At 53.0% G+C, this 13,566-nt stretch overlaps 1 protein-coding gene across 3 annotated transcripts in view; it reads right to left on the bottom strand.

Moving 5' to 3' along the window:
* The window catches only part of CACNA1E (calcium voltage-gated channel subunit alpha1 E), a 151,508-nt gene that overhangs the window by 39,772 nt on the left and 98,170 nt on the right, over positions 1-13,566 (bottom strand). For all 3 annotated transcript variants that reach the window (XM_054286294.1, XM_054286296.1, XM_054286295.1), the window contains exons 10-21: positions 11,197-11,312; positions 10,195-10,248; positions 9,737-9,862; positions 9,287-9,496; positions 7,270-7,382; positions 6,918-7,030; positions 6,672-6,803; positions 6,293-6,365; positions 5,824-5,941; positions 5,107-5,174; positions 3,443-3,540; positions 527-583 (exon numbers count right to left, since the gene is read on the bottom strand). In XM_054286294.1, coding sequence (XP_054142269.1) covers positions 527-583; positions 3,443-3,540; positions 5,107-5,174; positions 5,824-5,941; positions 6,293-6,365; positions 6,672-6,803; positions 6,918-7,030; positions 7,270-7,382; positions 9,287-9,496; positions 9,737-9,862; positions 10,195-10,248; positions 11,197-11,312 — 1,278 coding nt within the window. The remainder of the gene's footprint in view (positions 1-526; positions 584-3,442; positions 3,541-5,106; positions 5,175-5,823; positions 5,942-6,292; positions 6,366-6,671; positions 6,804-6,917; positions 7,031-7,269; positions 7,383-9,286; positions 9,497-9,736; positions 9,863-10,194; positions 10,249-11,196; positions 11,313-13,566) is intronic.

A 13,566-nucleotide genomic window follows, 5' to 3' on the forward strand; every position in this document is an offset into this window, starting at 1 on the left:
TACCTTCCCCTTGAGTGACTGCCTGGGGACAACTTAAATACAGGCCAAGCCCTCTTGCTGCACCCAGGGACCTCTCCTCGCCTCTCTCCCAGCACATCCCAGGTAGAAAGCCAGCCTGAGTCTGGAGGAGCAGCGATTTTGAGGGGAAGGATCTGCACTGGGTTTCTGGGCCACACTACCAAACCTTTGCAGTGTGGTAAAACAACACCCTGGAGAAGACAAGACGTGCCCTTCCCGACACCCCCGCGGCACAGGGAAAACACCCAGGAGCACAGACGGGCACGGGCACTGCTCACACCCCACTGCAAACCCACGGGCAGCGAGCCACGGGTGGGCACTGGCACCGCGGCACCGCGCACGGGGATCCGCACACAGCGGGGAAAACGGGGCACACGGATACAGCACACACACACACACACAATGAATTCCCACTCCCGAGGGGAGCGGGGCGTGCCCCGGCCCCGCGGACGGACGCACAGACAGCACAGGAGGCACAGACGGACACGCGCCCCCGCCGCCCACATACAGGTGGCTGCTGCGTGGCTCCCACATCGACATGTGGTGTCTCCTCCGCCTGTCTCTTCTGCGGAGGAAAAACAAACGGGTTCAATCCCCTCCTTCCACTCGTGTGGGCAGCGCACAGAGCTGTCCCCCCTCCCTGGGCAGGGCTCCTCCTGGCCCTGGGCATCCCACGGGCACGCTGGTCACAGGCGGGCACACTCCAGCTGGCACTCTGCTCCCTGGGAGCCTTCCCCACGCCAGTGCAGGCTCCAGTCCTTCAGAACTTCCGAGACATCCTTGGATACTTAACCTCTGTCTCAAACTGCTCCAAATTCACCTCTCCCAAGAAACACGGGAGCAATGCATCAAGCCAGCCCTGAGATGCTCAGAGTCACCACCATGAACTGCTGCTGCCCTGGGAGCACAGAGGGGAACATGAACTTCCCCAGCAAACGCAAGGCACAAGGCCAGGATGAGATGCCACAGAGCTGCTGTCACCTGAGCAGCCCCCACACAGAGCAAGTTAACAGGGCTGGCAGGTTGAGATTCCAGGCATTAACCTTTGCCTCAGCAAAAAAGGATTCAGATACACACAGCTCCAAGAACTCTGCCCTGAGAATGTGCAATCATAGAATCACAGAACATCCTGAGCTCAAAGGGACCTACAAGGATCATTCAATCCAGCTCCCAGCCCTGCACAGGACAACCCCAAGAATGCCACCATGTGCCTGAGAGCACTGCCCAAATGCTTCTTGAACTCTGGCAGGCTCACTTCCCAACAGTTTGAAGGCATTCCCCTTGTCCTATCACTTGTCAAAAACCACCTTGTCAGAAATCCCTCTTCAGCTCTCTCAAGGTGCTCCAAGGTCTCCAGGCTTAACAACCTCAACCCTCACAGCTCACGGGAGAGCCGCTCCAGTCATGCCAGTGCTTATGGTCTCCATGGATCCCCGTGCATGGGGAGGCCTCAGTGCCACGCTGGAGGCAGGGCTGGAGCTGCCAGCACCCACATCATCCCCACAACGAGCTGCAGAGCCTCCAGACACACCCACGCAGCACGTCCAGCACCAATGCATGCCGGTGCATTGTTCAACGCGCGCAGTGCCCACCTGGCAGCCCCGAGCCAGCTGCACCCAGCTGTGCAAACACAGAGCTCCTACACCGTCCCTGGCCATGTGGGAACACCCATCCATGCCCACTCTGCCAGCAGGAATGCCTGTGCCAGCCTGCACGCACCACATACCTGTGGGGAAATGGAGCCACCAAAGGCAGGGCCCAGCTCTGAGTTCCCATCTGGGCCAGCTCTGCTCTGCCCTGGCCACCTCTGTGTTGTCCCTCCACAAGCTCAGCACCACCAAAAGCACACCAGACCTGAGGCTGACCGTATCATCAAGCCTAACCCGTGGCATCTACTGCCTGGGCCTGACCCCAGTCCATCCTGGTGAGTGGGAGGAGCTGGAAAAAAGCCCCATGAATATCAATAGCTCCCTTTCAACGCCACCAGAACAACAAGGAAAGGTTGAAAAGATCTGTTTTCCCAACCAGCTCTGTCTGGCAATGACTTAGAGAGCTCTATCAGGGATGTGCAGTGTGGGCAAATCCTTTACTGCCCTAATATATTCCATCTCCCCCTCTTCCTCTCTCCTATCTGTCCATTCCTTAGCCTCTCCTGCTGCCTAAAGCCCTCTATTCCCTCACTTCATCCAACACATTCCCACTGGTATCCAGAAACAGAGCCAGCATAGACTCCACCACCTCTCCCCTAACACCCCTAGTACTTGTGCAGACAGATTTATTATGAACATCAGCCCCAATCCAGGGTAAAATCTGTGGCTGCTGGGGGGTCAGGCAGGCATTACAAGCACACCCCATTCCTGCTGCCCCTAAAACCAGCATCCCACAGCATCCCACCACTACCAAACCAGGGAGGGGGCCATTCCCAAGGCTGCCTTGACCCTCCCCAGATCAGCCCTCTCTTGAAGACAGCAGTTTCTCTCAGCAAATCTGCAAAGAGATTCTGCCTTGTACAAGCTTGGCTGGGTTTCAAAGCATAACAAAACCTAAAATTCCCTGGGAAGGGATTTTATAAAAAAAAAAAAAAAAAAGAGGGGGGAAAAATAAAATAATCCTTTCAGCTGTACTGAAATGTACTGTTTTGGGAAACAAATCAAAACGCCTCGTTCCAATGTTGACTTTGAAAGTTTTATGTGATTTAGACCATATGACACCGCAAAATAAAGAGAAAAAAGGCAGCTAGGAAGGAAAAAACAGAGATTTCTCCTGCTGAAATGCAGAGACAAGGCTTCTTAACACCATGCTGGAGGTTTATGCGGTTTGGGGCTTTTTTTTTCACACCCAAATCAAATTTTTGAACAATCAAACATGGTTTCACAAACCCGCTCCATCTTTCCTAACTGCATTGGCTCCCAAGGAAGGAGCCCGAGGGAGATTTGTGACACCACTGCTCCCTTCTCCCCCAGCCCTGGCTGCTCTCCTGCAGCTCTGCCATGAAGAAACACTCCCCAGGAACAAATATCACCCCTCCTCAAGAATAACTCAAGATACCTTCCTCCTCCCCCAGCCTCCTACCCTCAGCCCCGAGTGCTTGAGCTCTATATTTGGGGCAGAAAGCCTCTTTTAGCATATTTTTGCCATGCCCAAGCACTGAGGCTGCAGCTTGGTGTAGAGGGTGGCAATTTCAGGAGCTCTCTGGAGAGCTGAACCTCTCCAAAAGCACTGCTGCTCATGGGCAGCACACTCCTAGACCTCCATCCATCTCCAGGAAGATGCCCAGAGAGGGACTCACCCCATGTGGGGACCCCTTTTTTCTTGTTGGCAGCCCCCCCAGCCAGCCAGGCCAGGCTGTGCTGCAGCTCTGTGCCCTTCTGAGCCTGGCTGGGCTCAGGGTGGGTCACCAGGGGGGTGTTGGGGAGTCACTCACTCGATAGCCGGCATGTTTGGGGCAGACATGGGGCTGACTTCTTTGGCTTTCTGCAGGGCGTGCTTCTGGTTAAAGGCCTCCTCTTCCTCCTGCTCGTCCTGCAGAGAAAACAGGGGCTTTGCTCAGTGGGGTATGGGGGTTCTGAGGGAAAACTCAGCCACTGGGAGCAGTGAGGGATGTGCAGGGCAAGCCTTGATGCCAAGGCCTGAGGGATTGAGGGGGATCTGTCCTTCTGATGCCTTGGGGTGGCTGCCTAGAACAAGGTTAAGAGAATAAAGTGAATATTTATTAAAGGCCTTCAATAGGCACACTTTGGGCAGCCAAAAGCCTCACAGAGCAGCTACACCCAGGATGGACAATGTTTACACGTTTTTCAGACAATTATAAGTTTGGTCCATTTCCATATCAGGGGTTAATCCTCCAATTACAGATTCAGGTAATGAAGTCATTTACCCTCAGTTTGCTCCCCCCCATTCCACTTTTTGTTCATACTTTTTGGTTGTGAGGTGTCCTTGAGTTTCAGGCCCAGAGGGATTGTTTTGTCTGAACAAATTGTGAAGACAGCAGCTAACATTCTGTATGGTGTTCAGAGTCATGCAGTAATACAGTACAGGATTTGAAAAAAATATAAAATTTTAAGGCATCACTTCCAGAGACACTTTATTTCCCTTGTGCTGTGGGGATGCAGGTTACCCACCACCCCAGATCCTCCCCAAGGCATCAGGGCTGCTCAAATAAGGGAACCCAGCCCACTCCAGGCAGGAGCTGGGCTGAGCACGGTGGGACAACACCAGAGAGCACAGACCAGCTCAGCCCTCCCTCCTTCACAGCCACAGGGGCCAGACAGGCATCCCCCAAACCGGGTGGGAGGTAAGGCATCCATGAATGACCCCGGCAGAGCCCGGATTGCTTTAATGAGTACGGCTGTGTCTCCCGAGCAAGGAATGTCATTAGGAGTCATTAGCGAGCATTCAGGCTTTTCAAAAACTCAGCGTTCTCTTAATTGATGCTGCTGATACCCGTGGGGCTCCCCTGGAGGTGCCATCTGCACCCTCTCACCGTGGGAGGACCCCTGCACACACCCCTCAGGCAAACCATGCCCCCTTTTTGGTCAGATTTACACCTGCGTGGAAATCTCCAGTAAGCCCCAGGGACATAACAGCACCAGCTCCACAAAAATCTGGGCACCACAGAATCACTGGTTTGCTCCAAAGAGTGGCACTGACCATTGCAGCTCTCTCCTGCTCACCATTATCCAGATGGTGCCCCAACAATTTTGAATTCCGCAAATATTCCCCAGCATGGTCTTAAAAGCAGCCGAGCACCAGCCTAAATTGCATCCTAAATCACATCTGCTGCCCACATCTGTGGGTAAACAGGAAATAAATACTGGCACCACTGGAAAATGCTTCCCACTCCACATCTCCAGAGTGCTCGAGCATGTAAGAGTCCCCACATCAGGTCCCACCCAACAGATGAGGGTTATCTCCATCTGACTGATGGCAAACAGGACTGGGGAGTTTAAATAACGAAATAAAGCCATACTTGAAGTGTGGGTGTTTCTGGAAAGAGCAGCAGGTTTAAGCATTCTCGTAAATCAAAGCCTAAATGGCTTTTCCCCCACTCTGTCCCTGGGAGAAGGAGAAGGAGCAGCAGGAACATACCTTGGTGAGCTCCTGGGCATTGGCCAGATTGTCCACGGCGATGGCCAAGAAGACGTTCAGCAGAGTATCTGAGAGCAGCTAAGGATGCACAAGCCGTGTGTTAAGGACATGTGTATCTGCAGCTCCCAAGGAGCCCAGCCAGAGGCACAAACTCCTCACCCATCCCACAGCCCTCAGTGCCCCTCCCCACGGCTCCTTCTCTGCCCTTGGGGCACCCACAGGGGTGTGGTGGGCGTCCCTCACCTGGGAGGGGAAGGACATGTCTATGAGGAACATTTGAAGGAACTGGGGATGGTTAGCCTGGAGAAGAGGAGGCTCAGGGGTGACCTTATTGCTCTCTGCACCTTCCTGAAGGGAGGCTGTAGCCAGGTGGGGTCAATCTCTTTCTCCAGGCAGCACTGACAGAACCAGAGGACACAGTCTCAAGCTACGTCAGGGAAGATCTAGGTTGGATATTAGGAAAAAGTTTTTCACAGAAAGAATAATAAAGGACTGGAATGCTCTTCCCAGGGAGGTGGTAGAATCACCATCTCTGGATGTGTTTAAAAAAAGACTGGACATGGCACTTGGTGCTATGGTCTAGTTGAGGTGTTAGGGCATGGGTTGGACTTGGTGATCTTGGAGGTCTCTTCCAACCTCATCATTCTGTGATTCTGGGATTCTGTGAAGGGGAGGATGAGGAAGTCAGCACGGAAAGCCCAGCAGCCCGGCGGATACAGTTCCCAAACAAGGTGAGGACGATGAAGTAGATGGAGGACCACATCCCCGAGCGCACGCCTCCCTGGGAGCGGATGCCGTTGTACATCACCTCGTTCCAGTCCTCGCCCGTCAGGATCTGTGGGGACACAGGGCAGCAGCTCTGTCACCTGCACTGCCCATCCCCTGCACATCTGTGCCACCATGTACAGGGATCCCTGCAGTGGATAACCCAGCTCTGCAGCGCCTGAGGGACATCCCACTGCGCACTGATGAGGATTCAAAGCCTCCGCAGAAGAGTTTTGAAACTCTTCACCTTCTGTAACAGAGTTTCCACCTCTTTCCATCCACTTCGTTGTGCAGGAGAGGGAGGAAGCAACAGCTGATAGAGGGGAGCTTGTTTGGTGTAAAGAGCCCCTCCCAGCCATGGGGGAGAAACCAGGTGGTGCCAAGTCCCTTTGCTTGGGTCTCCTGGCAGCCCAGCTCCTACCTGGAACACCGTCATGATGGCTGCAGGGAAGGTGTCAAAGTTGGCCGAGGGAGTCCCATCCATAAAATTAAACCTGCAAAGGGAACCAGGTGAGTGAAATGCCAAGGTCACCAAACCCCTGACTGCTGCTGTGCTACCAGTTGTCTTTAGCAGGACCTTTCCCCACTCTAGAAAAGGTCTCCTGAGCATTTGGTGCCAGAAGCCAGAAGGTCTCCTGGCTAGAAGAGCCCACACAGCCCAAAGGCATCCCTCAAGCAGGGATTTTTGTGTGGGAGGACATTGAGGGGGAAGGTACAGTCTTGCTGGGCCCCTGAAGAGGGTGTCATCACTTGCCTTTAACACCAAGAAACCCCTGCTCCTCAGCCTTGAAATGACATACCTGCCTCCAAACAGCTGCATTCCCAGCAAGGCAAAGACTACAATGAAGAGGAAGAGGAGGAAGAGCAGACTGATAATAGATTTCATGGAGCTCATCAGCGAGACCACTAAATTCCTCAGGGATGCCCAGTACCTAGAAAACAGAGATATTGCTGGAGCACTGCCAGTGATGCTGGAGAGCAGGAGGGACTGGATCTGGGCTGCAGCCATGGTCTGAGGGTAACAGGCACTGATGGTGGGTACGCACTTGGTTATTTTAAATATCCTCAGGAGACGAAGAGCTCGTAGGACACTGATCCCAAAAGAGGTTCCTGGTCTGAATATAGCCCAAACCACTTCGAAGATGCTTCCCACTGTGACCTGAGAAGCAGACACAGCCACAAGTCAAAGACTCAGGATGGGCTGCTGAAGGGAATTTTAACATCCCCAAAGATGAGGCACCCACCACCCCGCCCAGGACCTGGTGTCTTAGGCTGTCCTGGCAGAAAGTGCTCCCTGACCACTGTGAGGGCCATCCCAATCTCCCCCTTGGAGTCTTGCATTGCAGAGCCCTGCACAATATCTCCCCCCACACGCCCAGCATCCCTGGGGCCGCTCACCCCACAGTCGAAGCAGTTGAAGGAAGAATGGAAGTAAAGGCGTGGCCCCATCCCGTACATCTTCAAGGACATCTCCAGAAGGAAGAGCCCAAGAAACAGGAACTCTGCATAGTCTGGAAGACAAAACCCAAGCGTGCTGGAGGCTCTGAGGTGTGTGGGAGCATGCTGCATGCACCCACCAGCTGAGCATCCAGCACACCACAGAGATGGGACAAGTCAAGGACCAGGCTGCATCCCCAAACTCTCAGGGTTTGGGAGAAGGGAATTTGATCCATGAGGAGCTAAATCTCTGTATGTAACAGAGCATCAGGCCCATGAGTTAATCATTCAGGGAAGAGGCACCAGTGTCCCAGGGGATTGACAGGACCAGACATGGCCAGCACGGAGCAGTGCAGCTCTTTGGCATTAAACCTACAAGGGCATCAACCACAGGACACTGGAGGGGAATATTATCAACCTGGATTAAAATCATTGCATGGCTGGAATTTGGCCAGGGAAACAGAGCCAAACAGCCAAGAGCCAGTGAAAAGCCTTTCCAGCTATTTCATGAGCATTTAGCAGGCAAGAGCCTGTCTCTTCACCTTTCCCAGAAGATGCTTCTCACCATGACCAGCTGCCACACCACGCTGCAGCGTGCTGGAAGCCTGGCAGGCCTGAGCCTACTGCTGCAGATTTGGGTAGAGCTGGGGCTCGACAGGGACATTTTCAAGGTGAGGAAGAATAACACATCTGAGAAAGCAGCACTGTCCCCAGTGCAGCAGCTCAGGAGTGACACATGTGGGGCTAACCATGCTGCTCTGCAGTAGCCCACACTGCAGTGTCCTTTAAAGACACTACACCTTTAAAGATGTAGTGTCCTTAAAGATGCAGTGCTTCCGAGACCTGACCTTGTGCCCTGGCCCATGCCGGGCTCAGGGAGGCTCCATAACTGGGAATCTCCAAGCCTGGGATTCCCTCACCATGCTCTGCACAAGGATTTTAACCAGGGTGTTCTGCCATGACCAGTCCCATCCCTGCAAATTTACACCTTTCCAGCAATGGCTTGTGCACATTCAAAGGTGGTTCTCCAGCAAGCTTTCCATCACCAATGTTCACAATTTTGGGATAAACTCCACAGGGACTGGCAGTGTTTCTCTCTCATGACAAACACGTCAGACCTGAAGGACACAGAGGCAGCAAAACTCCTCCGTGTTTGCTCACAAGGCTGAGACATCCCTCAGTGGCCATGGAGCCAAGGGCAAAGCTGAATTAAACACCTCTACATGGTCTTTGTTATCAACAATGGATGGAGCTGGGGTTATTCCCCACCCAGCTCCACACCAGCACGACTGTGGCTACGAAACGCAAGTAATAAATGATGCGATTATGAAAGTTTCTTTTTAGGTGAACAGAGAGGGGGGAATTGTGGGAATCCACAAAATCAGAGGGTTTTGGGAAAGCTGCAAAAGGCAAGCCTCAGAGACAATAAAACTGTGATTAGAGCTAAGCAGCAGCCATGAGGTAGGTCAGCAGAAAAATTATTTAAAAAGTAGAAAAGCAAGGACAAATAGAACAATGGTCTGTGTATTAATGCTTGTCTAGAATAATTCTCTAAGCTACAGAAAAGTTTATCTAGCAAGATATTATGAAGTTTGAAGCTTAATAATGGAGCTCTGTGCATTGCGTTTTAAGGCTTACAAGCAGGTATTGTATTCAAAATAAGAAAGCATTGTTTAACCAAAGGTACCTGTGCTTATAGTGGTTGGATAGAACTACTGTCAATGTGCTTTGGCTTTGTGTGATTGGTCAGAAAACTTATAAAGTAAGTTGTAACATTAAGTTCTTTGTCTGCTGCCTGGGATGTGAGCTGCTGGCATCTTCCCATGTCATAACCATGGAATGAGACTGATGCTGGAAAATAAAACAGCTCAAGGCACGTTCCCAGCAGTCCTGTCCCATTTGTGATTTGTACAGAGCCCCCAGCTGGCAATAGGTGTGCTGCAATGCTCTCCCACCCACACCAAGGCCAGGCACTCACAGAGGAAGTGGGTGAGCCAGGCTGGCTGGTTGTGATGGACGATGGCCACGCAGGCAGTGTTGAGAGCCACCAGGCTCAGGACGATCCAGTAGAAGACCTGGGATTTGACCATGTGGCGCACGGAGATGCGCAGCAGCCGCTCCTTGTGCCGCAAGTAGGAGGCACCGTCCACCCTGGCACCTTTGAGGCCAGAGTTACTCGAGGGGTTGCCTAAAGGGAAAAAGAAGGGGAACAAGGAGTTGGATGCTCCAGCCTCTCCTGTGATATGAGACAGGACATTGCTCTTATGGGGCGCAACACATCCGGAGAATTTTTATGTGGCAGCAGGAGGTTCACTGCTAAACTAGCAGAGATGTCTGGTTTGTGACACTCTCCACGCGATGGGTGGGGCTCTGGGAACCCAACCAGCTGACAGAGGTTTGCGGGGAGCAAGCTGCAGACTGCACTGACCCAAGGTTGGATTGAGACGTCTCCTCTGCGCCAGCCTCCGCTCGCCCACGGAGGCGATGTCGACACAGTGCTCGTCACCCGACATGGCATCCGTGCGGTTCCGCTTGATGGTGGCTCTCCTGAGCACTGGCAAGGCAAGAGGAACAGCTGTTGGAGTCTCAGTGGCCCAACTCTGACCATAGCCAGCCCATTGGATCAGGACCTGGTGGTCAGAGCTCAGGTCTGGTAACAGGACAAAGAGACCCAGGTGGTGCTACTCCAGAGCTTTCCGTTGTGTGGGATCAGACACAGCATCCACACTCTCTCAGGAGTTACGGTGCCAATCCACCTCCCCTCACCCCTCTCTTGGGCTGAAGACCCCACTGGGGCCTCCCCATCACAGCTGGAGGGTCTGAGCCTCCAGCTCCAGGCAGGCAGAAGGAAGGGCAGGCAGATTTTAAGGGCATTGCTGGTCTTACCATCTAAGGCTGAGGTCCCCGAATTTTTGTTCTCTTCAGCCAGCATGACTTCCTCTACGCAAAACACACAGTTCAGCATCAGGAGACAAGGCACTGTCACACGTCCTGCCTGGTACTTAAGAACTTCCCCCAGCCCAGAGACTGGCTCTGCAAACTTATCAAGTATTGGTTAAGGGCCCAAAAGCAAATTCTGGAGGGTGACAAGTGTCAGCTACCAAACATTGCATCAGAAAAGAGAATTACTTGTGATCAGCCCTTCTCTCTCCACTGCCATTCAGCTCATGAAAGAAGTTGAAAACTCTAAGCAGGTCTGGGCCTCAATCAACCCAGCCCAGGGCTAAAACTGACGTCTGGTGCTCAGGACTCATTTGAAGACACCCATCTTTTACAAGTCTGAACACTGGATGAAAGTGTAAATCCTCCCTTCCCAGAGCTGAATGCACTGGCCTCATTCCTAGGAGGAGCAAGCAAGGACATGGGCTGTGGCAGTTTGGGAACCAACACCCACGGGCTGTCATGCCTGGTGTCAGGAGGAAGCCTGGAACTTCCACCACCCCCAGCCCAGGTCCAGGAGCCCCGAGGTAGGAACCAGTACGTTCATCCCCTCCAGATGGCTCCAGGAGGAGATTTAACTGGAAAACCCTTCTCCCTGCTGACTGCTCTTCTTTCCCACTGCCCACCACTGCAGGGGACTCCAGCAAACGCCGGGAGAGAGGAAACCATGGCAGAGCACAGCTGACAGCCCTGTTGCTTACAGCCTCCCTGCAGATGCAGTGTGTTTGTGCACAGAATGTGACAATTTCATGCCACAGAGCAGGAGGACTCACCGGAGGCTGGCGATGTCCTTGCCTGCAGCCTGGTGGGACCAACCTCACCATGCACTCAACATCACCTTGAGCACCTTGGACACTTCAGTGCTCAGGGATTCCTTTCCATCCCTACCACCCCACATGAGCAGCAGTGTGCTGTCCCCCCAGATGTCCCCTGGGCACCGTCCTTTACCCGCTTTGTCTATCCACGCCCGGTAGCCGTTGAGCTCCCGCTCGATCTGCTGCTGCCGCCGCAGCTTCATGAAGGCTCGGCGGTTCTCCACGCGCTCTCTCTCTTTGGCAAACTCCCTGGGGAAGGGCAGAAGGGAGGGCTGAGAGCAGGCCCGAGGGGCAGCAGGATGCCCAGGGGGCTGGGGAGCCCTGGCACAGAAAGAAGGGACCAAGGTGGGTGTTGGGGATGTGCATGGGTACCCCCAGCCAAAGCATGGCCAGAGGACGGGTGAAGGATCAGGGAGGAGAAAAGCAGCACTGGGTGGATGTGAGCAAACTCCCTGCTTGATTGCTCAGTCCTGCATGCTCCAGCTGGGAGCTGCTGCCAGTCAGGGAGGATGATCCCAGTGCCACCCAACTCCAGAGCCAGCTCAGCTTCTGTGTGTCCCTTCAGGGAATAAAATCTGGACACGGTGAGTGAGGAGGCACTGAGGGGATGGAGGAGGGAAGGTCCTGTCTTGCTTTCACCTCCTCCTCTGAATCCTTTTCCTTTCCAGCCTCTTCATGGAGTATTCTCCTGGAACTTCAGACATGGCTGACCTCCTCTGGATGTCAGGGTCTCACAAGAGCTGTCCAGGTGTGATGCCCAGCACAGACTCCCTGCACCTACAGAACTCCATCCCACGCCCTCAGCCCCTTCCCAGTCCCAGGATGCTCCAAGGGAAGCGTGATTACAAAGAGCAAATGGCACTGTTCTCTCTGTGAGAGGAACATCTCTCTCCCCAGAGACCAGCAGCAATCTCAGCCCTCAGAAAAACAAAAACTATTCCAAAGAACGGAAAGAGCTGCTCTGTCTGCTGCAGAGAGCGTTCAAGTGCTTTACCCCAGCTGAGCTATTACACCCTGATGCTGTGTGGGCTTCTGCATGTGTGTGTGTGTGAGTGTGTTTGTGTGGAAAGCCCGGAATGTTCCCTGCATCTCTTGTTTGAGATCCCCAGACAATCCAAGCGCTTTTCATTCCACCCCAGGAAGGTGCAGTTTCCTGCCGCTCCGGCATTAAGTGACAAATGACTCCCCCTCCAGCACTGCCTTTCACACTGAAATGAGACTTTCTTCCTGGGGCAGGGAAGCGGGGCGGGGAAACAAAAGGCAAGGGAGAGAAAAAGCAGCCTAAGTGAAGGGAAGGAGGGTGGGAGGAGATGGGGGAGAAGGACCTCCCCAGCCAAGAGTGAAATGCACTCGCGGTTTTGGGTATGCCATGCCTCCTTGCTCTAGCTGGAGGAAAGGCAGGAGCATTCTGGCTGTGCAATCACCCCTCACCACCCTTTGTTTGCAAATTTGGGATGTCAAGGAATGAGAAAATGCTGTTTGGAGTCAGAGTCAATGGGGAAGTTTCCTCTCCTCTGGTCCTCCCAGCTCCGCCCCACGGGCCCTAATTCCACAACAGCTTTGGCAGCACTTTTCCCAGACCCCACAGATACCAAATCCTAGAATGATTTGGGTTGGAAGGGGCCCTAAAGACCATCACATTCCTTGCCATGGACAGGGACACCTTCCACTACCCCAGGCTGCCAAGAGTCCCATCCAACCTGGCCTTGAACATTCCAAGGATGGGGAAACCACAACTTCTCTGGGCACCCTGTGCCAGGGCTCCACCACCCTCACAGGTTGGAATTCCTCACAGGTTGGAATTTGTCCCCAATATCTAATCCAACCCTGCTCTCTGGCAGTGGGTAGCCATTCCCCCTTGTCTTATAACTACATGGCCTTGTCCAAAGTCCCTCTCCAGCTCTTTTGGAGCTTCTTTAGGCTCTGGAAGGAGCTCTAAGGTCTCCCCAGAGCTTTCTCCATTCCAGGCGGAACAACCCCAGTGTCACAGACATCTTTATGAAAAATCCTTTCCTTGGGATTTTTCCTCCTGAGAAGCTGAGAAGCCTCAGGAACAAAATGTAAACAATGATTATCTGCTGCTGTGGAATGCAACAGGTGCATCTGTGATTGGTGTCATGTTGGTTGTTTCTAATCAATGGCCAATCACAGTCAGCTGGCTCGGACAGAGAGTCCGACAGAGCCTTTGTTATTCATTCCTTCTGATTCTATTCTTAGCTAGCCTTCTGATGAAATCCTTTCTTCTATTCTTTTAGTATAGTTTTAATGTAATATATATCATAAAATAATAAATCAAGCCTTCTGAAACATGGAGTCAGATCCTCATCTCTTCCCTCAACCTGAGACCCCTATGAACACGGTCACATCCCTGCTCTCTCAGCTTGTGGGAGAATTTGGGAAGCTCCTCCTGATGTGTCAGCTGGGAACCTGGCCACTCTCTGCTGTCTCCTGCTTGCCCATCCCTCTGTCCTCCAGCTCCTTGTGCTGCATGGCAAGAGAAACC

This window comes from Melozone crissalis, unplaced genomic scaffold (genome assembly GCF_028551555.1).
Source record: "Melozone crissalis strain CALT ecotype California unplaced genomic scaffold, PUWL_Pcris_2 ptg000045l_1, whole genome shotgun sequence".
Classification (NCBI taxonomy): Eukaryota; Metazoa; Chordata; class Aves; order Passeriformes; family Passerellidae; genus Melozone; species Melozone crissalis.